Source organism: Triplophysa dalaica, chromosome 3 (genome assembly GCF_015846415.1).
Source record: "Triplophysa dalaica isolate WHDGS20190420 chromosome 3, ASM1584641v1, whole genome shotgun sequence".
Taxonomy (NCBI): Eukaryota; Metazoa; Chordata; class Actinopteri; order Cypriniformes; family Nemacheilidae; genus Triplophysa; species Triplophysa dalaica.
Genome location: NC_079544.1, coordinates 18930587 through 18945180, shown reverse-complemented (window position 1 = coordinate 18945180; position 14594 = coordinate 18930587). Strand labels below are relative to the sequence as shown.

The 14594-nt window shown below is 38.8% G+C and overlaps 1 protein-coding gene across 3 annotated transcripts in view; it reads left to right on the top strand.

Annotated features, from left to right (window-relative positions):
• adcy8 (adenylate cyclase 8 (brain)) overlaps window positions 1-14594 on the top strand; it is a 44821-nt gene that overhangs the window by 15447 nt on the left and 14780 nt on the right. For 2 of the 3 annotated variants that reach the window (XM_056743075.1, XM_056743074.1), the window contains 9 exons: window positions 92-219; window positions 848-1006; window positions 1280-1550; window positions 8023-8220; window positions 9340-9440; window positions 9671-9872; window positions 10045-10134; window positions 12983-13155; window positions 13950-14031. In XM_056743075.1, the coding sequence (XP_056599053.1) occupies window positions 92-219; window positions 848-1006; window positions 1280-1550; window positions 8023-8220; window positions 9340-9440; window positions 9671-9872; window positions 10045-10134; window positions 12983-13155; window positions 13950-14031 (1404 nt within the window). The remainder of the gene's footprint in view (window positions 1-91; window positions 220-847; window positions 1007-1279; window positions 1551-8022; window positions 8221-9339; window positions 9441-9670; window positions 9873-10044; window positions 10135-12982; window positions 13156-13949; window positions 14032-14594) is intronic. The other variant, XM_056743076.1, reaches the window with a different exon arrangement.

Below are 14594 nucleotides of genomic sequence, written 5' to 3'. Positions count from 1 at the left end.
TTTCCTTTCCTCTGTTTTCTTTTGTCTCCTCCTTTCTTCCCATCTCATCTCTCCTTCTGTATTCTCTTGTCATGTTTTATTAACATCTCAGGAGCATCATTGTCTGAGGATCAAGATATTGGGGGATTGTTATTATTGCGTCTCTGGCCTACCTGAGCCCCGTCCGGATCACGCCCACTGTTGTGTTGAGATGGGCCTCAGCATGATTAAAACCATCAGGTGACATTAAAACATTCATTTGTTTAAGCTGTCAGGTATGTAAACACATAATTGATCCATGTTATATTTCATTGTTCCTCTGTTTGTTCTTAATTAAATACTATGAAAGAACTTTGGTTTGTGTTCAATTGTCTTGGTTGGCCGTCTTGGTTTGTCAAATTTAGAGCCTCGATGAATTTTTGGGTGACTCATGTTTGTTTGCCACATATAAATATAGTATGTATTTAAAAATTGTCTATGCTATGTCAATATCATTGTTAACGTGTGTGTGTGTGTGTGAGCGTGTGTATGAGAGAGAGAGAGAGAGAGAGGCCACTAGACCAGTCCTGTTGACCCATAATAGATGCTGGAGCAGATGAGAGGCTCTTGTTGAGCAGGTGTATACGTGTGTGCTGCACTAACATCCAGATATCACCCAATTTAGAGCACCACTCAACACATCCACATCTGTGACAGCATAACCTCAATTCTTTTTTTTTTACAAACAGCCATTTACTTTTACCTGTTACCACTCTCAGGTGAAATTGTGTCATGTAATGGTATCATATGTACACCCATAAACCCAGTAGCCTATGAGTTGGCTAGCACTATAGTTTTATCTGTCTGTGTGTTTTTATTGTATGTTTAGGTACGTGCGCTCGCGTACAAAGCACGACATAGACATGCGAATCGGAATCCACTCCGGTTCAGTTCTATGTGGAGTTCTCGGCCTGCGGAAGTGGCAGTTTGATGTTTGGTCCTGGGATGTGGACATAGCCAACAAACTAGAGTCAGGGGGAATACCGGGGTAAGAGATGCGCACGCACACATCTACACACAGATCTCTTTGCTGCGGAGATGAAAGTTGGGGAACTACAGAAGGATTATCAGTTTGCCCTCAAACACACTCAGAGATGATAATTTCAGTGCTTAAGCCTGTGTGTGTGTTTGTGCGCAAGCGTGTGGAGGAGAGAGATTTTAATTGTGTTTGAGGGGGTTAAATGAGGTTTTGTGGACGCTCATTTGAAAGAGGTGTTTTGTATGCGCGAGCTGAATCTGTGTTTAATTTCGACCCCTTCAGGAGGATCCACATCTCCAAAGCAGCCCTAGACTGCCTGAACGGCGTCTACGAGGTGGAAGAGGGTCACGGGAAAGACCGCAATGAATTCCTGCGCAGACACAACATCGAGACCTTCCTGATCAAACAGCCGGAGGAGAGCCTGCTCACCCTGCCTGAGGACATTATGAAAGATTCCACCAACCAATCAGAACACAGAACCTCTAACACTTCTTTTACTGAGGGAACATGGAGCCCTGAACTTCCCTTTCATAACATAGTGGGCAAACAGAATGTGAGTGGAGTACACACACACACAAATACAAAAAGCAAAGCACTCGTGAACATGCACGAGCAACAGAACACATATCAACACAACTGCATTGATTCTGTGTTAATGTATATCCATAGCTGGTTGCGTCAATGCCTTTCCATTTTCTTGTGTTCCTCTTGCATGGTTTTATTTTGTATTTGTTCGTCTGGTTGGTGGATGTGATGGATTGTAGTCCACATGATGATCTCATTGGGTCTATAAGGGCAGATTTAGCTGATTCTCTGTATTTGAAGAATCGTTGTATAAAAGAGTTTGATACCGTAATTCAAAATCTTCTAGTGACTTGTTGCATCAACTTTTTTTATTTGGCATTGTAAGTGATCACTAGTGGCAACTATCTGTTCCTTAAAGGTGCAATGAATTAAAATCATAATTTTGACCCAAGCTATTTTTATATAAGAGGGAATCGGATTGAAATCATGTAAGTGTCAGAACTGAAAATACCCTTGTTACTGAGATTACATCTGTTATTGACACCAGGCCCAGCGAACTGCAGGTTCTGGAATGAACCTATCTATGACGTCATTGATAGGTTGAACACCGACTTCATAGAAACGAATACATCTCTAGCCCCACCCAGTGGTTCGCGCATTACAGAACCAGTGGCGCGGAACCAGATAAAGCTAGCAAGCAATAAACAAACCTGCCGTTAAAGATAGCTAAATATTGTGACACCCCTGGTTTTGGAAGAATGCAGTCGCTGCATAACCTTCCTTCGGATTCGGATAATAGGAATGCTGGGTTAAAGTTTATTTGTAAGACGTTCCCTCTTGTGGGAAAAACATGGGACATTTGCTTGTTCATATCTCCGAGGATTCATTCATGAACAAGGCACAGCTCGACACTGAATTTGTGGAGAGTTTAAAATTAAAAAGCAGTGCTGTGCCTTCAGTATTGGATCCGAAAGGAATGGGGCACCAATTTTATGTGAGTAAAACAATTTTGTACTATGGGTCACTATTGCTTTGTTAGAGATCGCTTGATGTGCCCTGAGCACTATTCGCACCTCTAGTCATTTGTATTAATTGCATAGGTTATATGTGATCTTAAGGCTGTGCAAATCGCCATCTCTGTGATTTAATGGGCTCATATATAATTTTGACATATATAACACTTTGTGAATAATGGAGGCTGTTTGAAGTGTTTTGGTATAATTTTGGGTGCAGGGTGATATCCATAAGTTACCGGGAGTCTCCCGTTTGTTTATTTATCATGGAAACTCTTGTAACATTTGAGACCGCGATCCAGTTCAGTTCAGAATCACGCGTCTCAAATGTTGACAGTTGCGGTCATATATCATTAAACCCAACATGAGCCATGCGAAATGTGTAAAGTTTGTGGAGCGAACTGTGGAGGACTGAAATGTGCTACTGTGCTTTAAAACTAGCACTGTTTCTACGCTACCGCCTGGAGAATAATAATAACTCAGCGTTTAGGTATAAAAGCCCCTGCGTGTAATTCAAATAAAAATCAACACACCACTTGTCATAAACAGTGAAAAAGTAGCGATCTAAAAGGTTCTCAGTGCTTTAAAGGATCCGTTTCAAAGGCTATGAGTAGTGTTCAAGAGCTTTTCCAACCCCATGTGACAAGTATAATAAAGTGTCCAAAACATTAGAGATTATTCAGGCCTCTGTGGGATTTGGATAGTGTTCTTCAGGGTGCTCGGGGCTATTCAACAGTGTTGTGAAACGCTGTAAGACATGACAGTGTGCCCGAGGGTCTACAGAGCCGTTGGACATTGTTGGGCATCTAAAAAATCAATGGTGTTCTAGAAACGAATAACCCAGAACATTTTAGATGTTTCCTTGATGAGTTTAATCAGGTGTTTTAATTAAATTAAATCTAAAATATTCTAGACCAGGGGTTTTCAAACTTTATGATGCCAAGGACCCACCGAATATGATGAAAATAAAGAGACAATTTTTCTGAATGTACTATTTATAGGGTGTGTGTTAGATTTAGATTTCAATCTGTGAACTACTTACAATATTTCTTACAAATTTCAAATTAAAATATTGTTTCTATTTGCATTTATTTGCAAAAATGAAAACTGGACAAACATGTCAAAATAACAGAAAATGTGCTCTTTATTTTTTCAGACATCAAATACAAAGCAAAGAAGCAAAAATCATATTCACTTTTAAGCAATACTATAGTAATATTTGTGCATGCATTGTATAGTTTTGATTTTCGTTTTATTTACATTTTAAATTAGCTTTTACTTTAAGATTTTAATTTTAGTTAAAGTTTTAGCAATTTTGCTATATGCTTTGTCATTTGATTATTTATTGGTTTATTTTTAATGTTGCTTTATAAGATTAATACATTTTTATTTTAGTTTTTTTTATTATTATAATTTTACTACTTTAAAATTGTTTGAGGTAACATTTAAATTTTTCCTTGAGTTAAGTTTTTCCAATAATTTTTAGGTCAATATTTTATTTCAATGAAAAGGAACGTTTTCAACGTTTTTATTTTAGTCAACTTAAATGGCCACAATACATCTAGAAATACGGATCTGAAAATTTGGAATGGTCCCCTATTTTTTTCCGCGGATGTACATACAGTACATGTATAAATGTATTTATAAAAAAGCATTTACACTTTGTTTGAGGAATAGTAAATTTGATATGAAGATAACATATTGCTGGCTACACTAATGTATAACCCAGAAGAGGAAACAATGCATGTAGCAAAACAGATAAACAATTAGAAATAGACTTCAAAATGTTTTTTTTTTTCGGTTTAATCCCCGTTCTTGAGTGTTAACACTGGCTTTATGGGACAATGTTCTAGACTGTTACTAAGGAAACAGGGCAGGGACATAGTTCTAGAGGGTTCTAAAAGCTGTAGCGTAGGGACGGCGCTCTGAAGGGTTCGAAGGGTTGAAAGGCACAGTGTTCTGTATGTTTTTGTGGCATGGGCTGCTTATTATGATGCTCTCTCTCTTGGTGTGGGCCGAGTTTCCAGGCTGTTGCTATGGTGACGTGGTTAACATAAGGGAATGTTGTCTTTCATTAATGCAGCGCTTTTGTCATGCAGTCATCTTAACACATCAAAGAGCTCTCACTCTATGACTGGCACAGCGACCAGCCAATTACACATCAGCTGAGAGCACAAACTTTCAGCTTTACCAGACGCATGTGTGTGTCTGAGTGTGTGTCTGAGTGTGTATCTGAGGTATTCTAGATGTGTTCAAACACAAGTATGCTGACATAACGATGTGTGTATGTAAGATTATAGAGGCGGTCTCCATGACAACAGGAATGTCTGGAAGGCAGCAACCGGATTTTCTCCTTCACGCTCCGTTTATGCCTCCTCTCTCTCTTTCCTCTTTTCTCCTGTTCTTTTATTCTCCTTCATCTCACATCCTCTCCATCTCTTCTCTGTCTCCCCGCTTTTGTCCTCAGTGACGCATTGCAGCCTGTGTGTGTGAGCGAATGTGTGTTTCATTGACTGTGTGTTGGTGAGTGTTTCCATTGTGTATAAGTGTTTTAATGAGTGCGAGTTAGTCAATGTGTGTGTTTAATGAATGTGTGTTATAGTGAATGAGTGAGTGTGTGTAAGACAGAGAGAGAGAGAAAGTGAGCGAGCGTGGGTGTGTGTGCGTGTGTGTTTTAGTGATTATGTGAATACTGTTAAAGTATTTTGTAGTTTTAGTTAGTGAGTGTGTTAATCTTTATATTAAGTGCAAAAAGTATTTCTAGTAAGTGTGTGACTACATTTATCCAAAGCGACTTACATTGCTTTATCCTATACATTTTACATAGGTATTTGCAATCCCCTGGGATCGAACCCACAACCTTGCGTTGTTAACGCAATGCTCTTACCACTGAGCTACAGGAAAGACTTAAACCTCCTTACATTCTTACACTCACACTAAAAACACCGTAACACACAATAACTCACAATATTTTTAATGAGATTAAGTGAATGCGTCTGGGTGTTGTTTGTGTGTGTGTTCTGCTAAAGTGTGCTTCTTGTTAATGGTTGAAGTGTTTTGAGTGTCTTGGATGAGTGTCGTTGTGTTTTTATGTTCGATCCAAACTTCATGGTCGATCAAACAGAGAGCATATCCTTAAATAGAGACCTTGTCTCTTCAATTTTTATTCAAGGGAGCAGTTAGTAATGATCAGCCAAAATAGGTCTTTAATGTCATAACAAACAAACAAACATTTACATTTATGCATTTGGCAGACGCTTTTATCCAAAGCGACTTACATTGCATTATACTACACATGTATGTGCAATCCCTGGGATCGAACCCATGACCTTGGCGTTGTAAGCGCCATGCTCCAACCACTGGGCTACAGGAAAGCAGACCATGAATAATACGAGAGAAAAGGAATAGATATCAGAAAATATTTTTATTTTCTTCTAAATTATGGTAGTGTTTTCATGATGTAAATTTCACTAAAGGTCCATTTTAGGACAACACACACACATGGAGCTACAAACAGTATATTATCACAAGCAGCTCATGGCATAAGTCCCACAACGATAAAGCAGAACTACTCATGGCAGTAAAGACACCAATCTCTCCTCTTTCATCACAGTATCCTTGACCTGTGACATCACTCCATCAGACTTCAGGGTCAACAACAGAAGTAAACGACTTAAACTCCACCCATATGACAAAATACAGGACGCATTTTTCTTAACCAAGCATTCAGTGCAGTGTCATACCTTCTTACCAAATACATAGATGCACGCGCAATGCAGTGAAGAGGAATATACGTCTAAAATGACTGATACATGTTCGAACAATGTCATCATTTATTTCACGCTCATGTCGTTCAAAACTCTCTTCAGTGGGACACAAAGATCTTGTGAGAAATGTCCCGGAGGTTTTGTGTTCATACAATTGAAGTCAAAGGGGGCCGAAGTTGTTTGGTTATCAATGTTCTTCAGAATATCTTCTTGTGTATTTGCGGAAGACGGAAAAACTTTGAGTTTTGAATTGACAAGAGGGTGAGTAAATGATGATGGTGAACTATCCCTTTAAAAGTCACTTTTCTATGGACATGTACCACAAGCTTGACACCCAATGTCCAAATACTTCTTTTCCTTATTATGATAAATATATATTTTTTGCTTTTTTGATATTTCAAATAAAGTCCATTTGGATTGATATTTTATTATCTAATGCAGTATCCATCATTTATGTGTGCCCTAAGTGTCCAAGTATATTTGGATTAGTATATAAAAATATTTGGATTTGTATCATGTTTTTACATGAGAGGTCGTGTTCCTCCAGACTTTAAGAATGAGTCACCATTCACAGCGTCCACGGGAATCAAGCTCACGGCTTAAATGAGCTTTGTGATATTACGCTTTTAAAGACAAACTCAACAGTCAAAACAAAGTCAAATATGTGTGTCAGATCCTGTTTATGTGATACTTTGTTGTAGTCACCCTTTCATGAGAATAGTGTTCACCTCTCCCCTTGACATTTTTACAGTTAAATATGAATACAACACAACCCACAACTCCAGGAGCGACTAGTTTTGGCTGGATTTTCCAGCAGGGAGAGCTTAGCCTCATACTTATGATAGTTAAAAAAGCTGATACGAAAAGCTTTCCGGGTTTAAGGCGACAGAAATGTTTGACTTTTTAATGGGTGTGCTGATTTTAACATCCAATCCAAAAAATGGCCTGAGCTTTATAGGCTGCAAGAAAAGCCTGTTATTTACAGTCCAGAGCATGTGCAGCGCAGAACATAATCATGTAATGTGCTCGTGGGGGTGTGGGTGGGTTTTATTTAGTTTTGTTTGGGGACACATTTATTATTGTGGGATTGACAGCAGAGTGGAGCAAGCGGTGAGAGCATCGAAGTGCTCAGCATAATGCAAATAAGTCATTTTTTTCGATACTTGTATCACATTATGTGTTTATGGCTGTGTTAAATGCACAGTTCACCCAAAAATGAAAATCTGTCAGCATTCATCATGTTGTTCAAAACCTGTATGGCTTTATTTCTTCTGTGGAACAGAAGAGAGATGTCACAGTGGTTGGTGGCCATACAGTGTAAGTCAATGGGCTCTAATGTTGTTTGGTTACCATGCAGTGTTCTTCAAACTCTCTTATTTTGTGTTCCTCAATAGAAAGAAAGTGAGTAAATGATGACAGAATTTTTATTTTTTCGTTGAACTGTAGCGTTAATAAATCATAATATAATGCATGTTTTGATATCCATATAGAATCTGTATTGAAAGTGTTCATAAACCAAACTGAGGACAACCCCCTCACTGTATATTTTACATTTACAGTAAACATGCATTTGTGTTTGTTTGTGTGTGCGCGCAATCCATTTTCTGTACTTTCTTCTATTCATGTTCGCTCATGTCGTTTGGATGAACAGATGCACACACGCACAAACGCACAGTCTCGCTCTCGGACTCATGTGCGCTGCATGTGCTTTCCTCTGTAGACTCTGGCTGCGCTCACACGTCACTCTATTAACCTGCTCCCCAACCACCTGGCTCAAGCCCTGCATGTGCGCGCCGGCTCGCAGGAAATTAACGCTCGCATGCAGAGCACCATCGCCCTGCGCAGCGGGGACAAGCTCCGCCAAGAACATATCTCCCCCTTCTCTCTCACCTTTAGAGAAGCACTGCTGGAGCACAAGGTAGCCTGCTCCCATCTTCAAGCCACCCTGTGTCCCGCCTCTCTCTTCTCTGCTGTGTCGCTTGCACATATGAGTTCTTCTTTTGTTTTGGAGGTGCAGGAGAACCGGGGAGAGAGTGTTGTTGTCATGAGTAAACTAAAGGGCATCATGTGCCGGCAATAGCGTTCGATACTTCCTGGAACACAGACGGACGAAGCATACAGTGGTTCGATAAATATTGGTGGAAAAGCAAAACAGGGCGTGCCGGCTTGGTTTTTGGGTTGCTGGTCCAAGATGGTCATAAGCTTCACCTACCAGATGTTTTCCTCTTGATCGATCATCTAAACCAGCTTGGACTATCCAGAAACCAATAAGCTTCAGCTGAATTTATTTTCAATACTCCTCAGACAAAATGGATTCTCTCCGTCTCTGGCTTTAATCCGGTCGGCAATTCAATTAAGATTTCAATTCAACACTTAGCATAATGACTCAAATGTGAATGAGTGAATTCACACCTGATTGGATTGATCTCTAAATGAATTGGTTTTAATAGCCATCCCATATGAGCTCTGGATTAGCTGACGGTACGAACATGCGGAAACGGGTTGACCTTTAAAAGACCTTCAGATTACTCATGTTCAACTTTCGTGCATGTTACCATTTCTGTTAACATACAAATGCTATTTTATTTCACTCCCTCTCACCTCATTCGTGCTCGTGAGTTGACCGTTGACCCCTGCTTGGCTTTGTGCTCGAGTTTATTGCCTGCCCTGACATCACACACCTTCTGACTAACCCTCACAGTTAGAGAACTTAGAAGTTTGTCTGTCTCTCTTATACAATATTGCTTCAATAGTGTGATTGGCATGTGATGAGGAATATCTGAGGCCAGTTGCATAAACATAGCAATTAATTCAAGACTGTGTCTAACAATTAGTCTGACTAAAATGTCGGAGGAAGCCGGCCGCGGTTAACAAGCTGTCTTCAGAAACACAGACAAAATTACAATGTATAATCTTCAAATCTTTATGCAACTGACTTTTTAGATGCTTAGAGTAGACGTCTATCTTATAAGATTAGTCTGAAACAGATGTATGCCACCTGCTCTGTCTGACTTTTCTCTTTGTATTTCGTTTTCAGTATTCCCAGATGAGAGACGAGGTGTTTAAGTCTAATCTAGTGTGTGCCTTTATCGTTCTCTTCTTCATCACCGGAATACAAAGCTTACTGCCCTCTGCAAGGTACACCATTCACATTCAGATAAACACATTCAACAGTCAGAATTGGTTTATTTTAAGAATTTATTATCGGGGATCCATTTATGGAAAAAGTCGGCAATGTGCGCTGTTTTTTTTGGCATGGAATACAACAAACTTTTATTCGTATTACCAAGGGTACCATACAGCATATGCCCACATAACTTGATTCCCTTTATTCAAGCATTTTCGTATATGATCTTTATTGTTTGTAGGATGGTCACGATGGTGATACAGTTCTCTGTCCTCATCTTGCTGCACTGTTGTCTCGTTGTCGTGACGACGGCAGAAGACTATAAGTGTTTGCCATTGGTTTTGCGAAAAGCGTGTTGCTGGGTGAACGAAACATACACGGCACGAAACGTCGTCATCTTCCTCTCCATCCTCATCAACTTCCTGGCAGCCATGATCAATATAGTAAGCAAGATATTATACGTTATATTAAAATAATAAATACAAGCACGAATCCAAGACTTGTACCAACCTACATGTTGAAAGTTCTTGAAAAGTTTTACTGTCCTACATAAAGCTGAATTCTCAAGTGAAATCTACTGTCTAACATCTGCCCTCTCTTTCTCTCTTATTGTAGCTTTGGTGTGATTTTGATAAATCTTACTCATTCAGGAACCAGACGTTTAATGCGTCAGCTTCAATCCCGGATATCTGCTTCTACCCGGAGGTACTTTCATTCCCTTCCACCCACACAAACATATTTATGTCTTTTTGCCAGTGTCAGCCTGTCAAAAAGATTAATAGACCCTTCACATTGCCCTGAAAAGATAACTGACCAATCTTAACCGTTGTTGACATCTGCCATATTATCACAAAAAACTTAAGCTGTTAATGAAACGTTTGTGGACTGGGAGGATGCCTTTACATTGTTTTGTTTATTTTTAATTTTTTTACACTGTTTGAGCACATTTTGTTGTTCACAGAAGTTGATTAACCCTTGTGGGGTGTTTGGGTCTGTGTGACCTGTTTCAGTGGACAGTAAAATAAAATAAATATTGTTTTTAACCTTATTAGGTTAACTTTTTTCAGGCAAGTCATAGATTTTAGTGCATTTTTACTAAAAAATTATCATAAAAAATCATTTGCGTAATATACATGGTCTCTCATGATTGTTACAGGGATAAAGTGAATATCATCATTTTTTTTACAAAATTTGTATGCCTATTTACATTATTGAGGGTCAATTTGACCTGCAAACATTGGCTGGATAACAAAATACATAAACAACATACAAGGCTTAAGGGACATTCTGTTCCTGGGCACAAAACGAACACATTTACTGTATACTCAGTGCCCTTCACTATTATTTGCACCCTTGGTAAATATGAGCAAAGAGGGCTGTAAAAATAAATCTGCATTGTTTCTTGTTTTCATCCTTTTCTATTAAATCTGCAAAATCCCAACATTTCATTCAAGTAAAACACTTTGATGTGGAGGAATATTACATTTGAAAAACAATGTTTTTCTCTAATACATCCTGGCCACAATTATCGGCACCCCTAGAAGTCTTATGAGGAAAGTATCTCCCAAGTATATTCCCAAATTTTAAGTTACACAAAGCCCAAACCCCCTAAATCATTCATCACAATGGGTAAAACCAAAAAATATAGTTCTGATGTGCAGCAAAAGATTTATGAGCTACACAAAAAAAGAAGGTGGGTTTAAAAGGAGATGATTGAAACAATAAAATTTCATCAGGGCAATAAGTTCTAATGTACTGGAGATGTTGCAAATCTTCCTAATAGAGGATGTGTTTATACTCTATATTGTCTTAAAGGCAGGGTGGGTCAACCTGTACAGAAACATTTTTGCCATGTTGGTTGGAAATCTCTTTACATCCTGATAGCAATCAAGAAGTACAGTATAGTGGTCAAATTATATTTGTATAATTGTATATCATCTGTGAAAGGCGTAGGACCAAAAAACATTCGCCCAATCAAAACGTTCTGGTAGAACACTGTGACTGGTCATGTGTACATTTTCAGCCAACATATTTTGCATACCACTCCGCACCCTGTTCATGCAGACATCAAAAGTCATCAGCGCTGCAGCGCGCTCACATCCGCTGGGTCAATGTAAATGGAATGGCGGACAATGAACAGCAATAAAAAATTCCTGCCGAACCGACAGTAAGTTAATACAAAACGAAAGTTGTTTTTTGAAAAAGCTGATAAAAAAATCGTCTGGATCATGAAAGATAAAAACTCGAATTAACATTGGTTCAGATTTTACATGATGGAAACAGCTCCGGCAGGCAAGGGGGCCTGAAAGACGATACCATGGTCACTCTCTTTTTTTCGGACAGTTATGTACATGCTTCGAGAAAAATTTAACTTAAATTTATTTTGTCATTCACTACGTGGATTTAGGAAAAACATTCATGTGTTTGGAGGAGGCGTGGCTTTGGACGGCGAATCACATAGAGGGTGGGATGATAATTTCAGTGCTAGAAGGCTTAAAATAGCACCTTTGCAAATCAACCATCCCACCTTTAATGCACAGCAAAGATAGTATTTTGAGTGGCCAAAGACTTTTCAAAGAAAACAAGAAACAAATCTTCTGCTCTCATGCAAAAATAAACTATATTAATCTGCCATACTGGAACATCACACAGGACTGAGGACTATGGCCATGTGAAACGAAAAAAGATTTTTTGGGGGGCAGCAATAACACAATATGATAGGTTTGGTGAACACAGGGATAAAAAAGTACCCCATGTCCACAGTTAAATATACCACCAGATCTTCATTTAATGTGGACCTACTTTAATATCAGGGGTTCTGGACATCTTGATCAGATACATGGCATCATGTATTATATCAAATACCAGCAGATATAAAAATCAAAACCTGATTTGCTCTTATAGAAATATTATAAGGGGTCGTGGTTAGATCTTCCATCAGCACATTGGTTCAAAACAAACATCCAAATCAACAAAAAATGGATCACTAAAAAAACAAAATCAAGGTCCTGCCATAGCCATCTCAGTTTCCTGACCTGAACCATAGAAAACAAGTGGGATGAACTGAAGAAGAGGGAGCACCAACATTTGAAGTATCTGGAGAAATTCTATATGGAGGAATGGACTCGGATGACTCTCAATGTATTCTCAAACCTCATCAGACTGAATAGAAAACACTCAAAGCTGTTTTTCTTATAAAATGAGATCGTGGGGTGTATTGAATACAAGGGTGCCAATAATTGTGGCCAACATGTATGGAAGAAAAACATTTGATATTCCCCCTACTTCAAATTATATTCCTTCAATGAAATGTTGGAACTTTGTAGATTTAAAAAAATAAAAGATCAAAACGAGAAACAGTGCAGATTTTTTTTACATCCTTCTGTGCTCATATTTACCAAGGTTGCCAATAAAAGTCGAGGGCACTGTAGGTTTTCATTTTTACAATATTAATGCAGTATTATATTCAGTATAATCTATTTTTTATTTATAGAAGTTCTTTTACTGTTGTTTGAGTGATGACTGTTTATGGTTGTTTGTTGTTTTTTTACAGTATTTCGTGTTTACCGGAGTGTTGGCGATGGTGACCTGCGCAGTGTTCCTGAGACTAAACTCAGTTCTGAAACTGGCCATTCTTTTGATCATGATCGCCATCTACGCAGTGCTGACTGAGGCGTTCTACACACCGTTATTCATCCGCTATGACACGCTCACGCTCAATCAGAGGTACATCCACACTCTCACCTTCAGCCAAATACAATAGTCCTAAACCAGACTAAAACAGCGTTTTTTTGGACAGGGATTATTGTAAACCTAGGACCAGACTAAAAAATTTTTTTTGTAACAAACCTCAAGAATGACAAATCACCCAACAGCAATGTGAAAGACTGAGAGAATGCAAAGACGCTTGAAAGTAAACAAAAATCATACTTGTTCCATCATATATTCATTTTGAACTGATCTAGATGTAAAAATTTGTGAACCTTTTTATTTCCAATGTTCAAAATCTGCATCTTTCTTGGGTTTTTTGACCAGTATTCATTTTTAATTATGGAGAAATGTCTCTATTTCACAGAATGAAAGAAAATTTAGGTTTTTTTGGATTATGTATGTGATTCAGATATTGACAAAAATGTTGGAGTGGTTAGATTTTTTTCTGCAGCTGTTTATCACTGTCTTAATATGCACACAAGTTATGTTTTTACATGTTTTTACAAAAAGCAAGTTTTTTTTATGTTTTTACCAAAACCTAGTCCTCTAATCCTTGTCTGAAAACCGCCCATAAACGAATAACAAGAACTAAACCTGAAACCCTAATTCATAACCAACCCTTAATCCTAGTGAGTTACCGTCTTATAAACAGAACTGTTTTCATATTAGACCTCTGAAGTGTTTAAAAACCACAGCAATTATAGAATCAGGGTTATGACACACGTTTGGCGCATATTTGTCTGCCTTCTAAACTCTCTGAATGTGTCACAAGCCTCATGAGCCTTTCTTTCTCGTTACCCCGGTTACAGCAAAAGCTTCCTGGGAACCAAGGAAACATCTCTGCTTCTCATGGCAATGTTCCTTTTAGCCGTCTTCTACCATGGCCAACAGGTAACACACAAACACGAACACACACACACAAACCTTACAGGGGTTCAAGGGCCGCTCGGTTACTCTTTTATAATGTCACGTTTCTAAGAAACCGAGGCAAGGTATTGGCCGTTTCATAAGGGTCTCGCCGTCAGTATAAAAGCACTGCTCTCTGACGCACTGCATGTGCACCGAGCTTTTTAAGTTCACTCTTCTGATTGTTGCCTTTGATGCCTTAGATCAGGGAGAGGGCCGCTTCCAACGAGTGAGAGGTTTGTGTCGGCGTTGACACAGCTCTGATAAAGGCTCGAGGCTTTGCTTTGCTTTTCACTTTGTGCCATGTGTTGTATGTCTATTGAATCAGTTTGCAGCAATAAACTCGGAGCACCCCAACCTCTCCGGTAACCATGGAAACAGTGTGTCATTTGGGCGGATGGTGCCAATGGCTTTGCTTGGCCTATAGTTTGTGGTTTGCTGTGTGTGGGACAGTAATTTGATCATTTCTTATTTATGTTCATCTTGGTGAGCATGAGTGTGTGTCTGTTGCTGTGTGTGTATGAGTGAACAACCGTTCTGTCAATTCT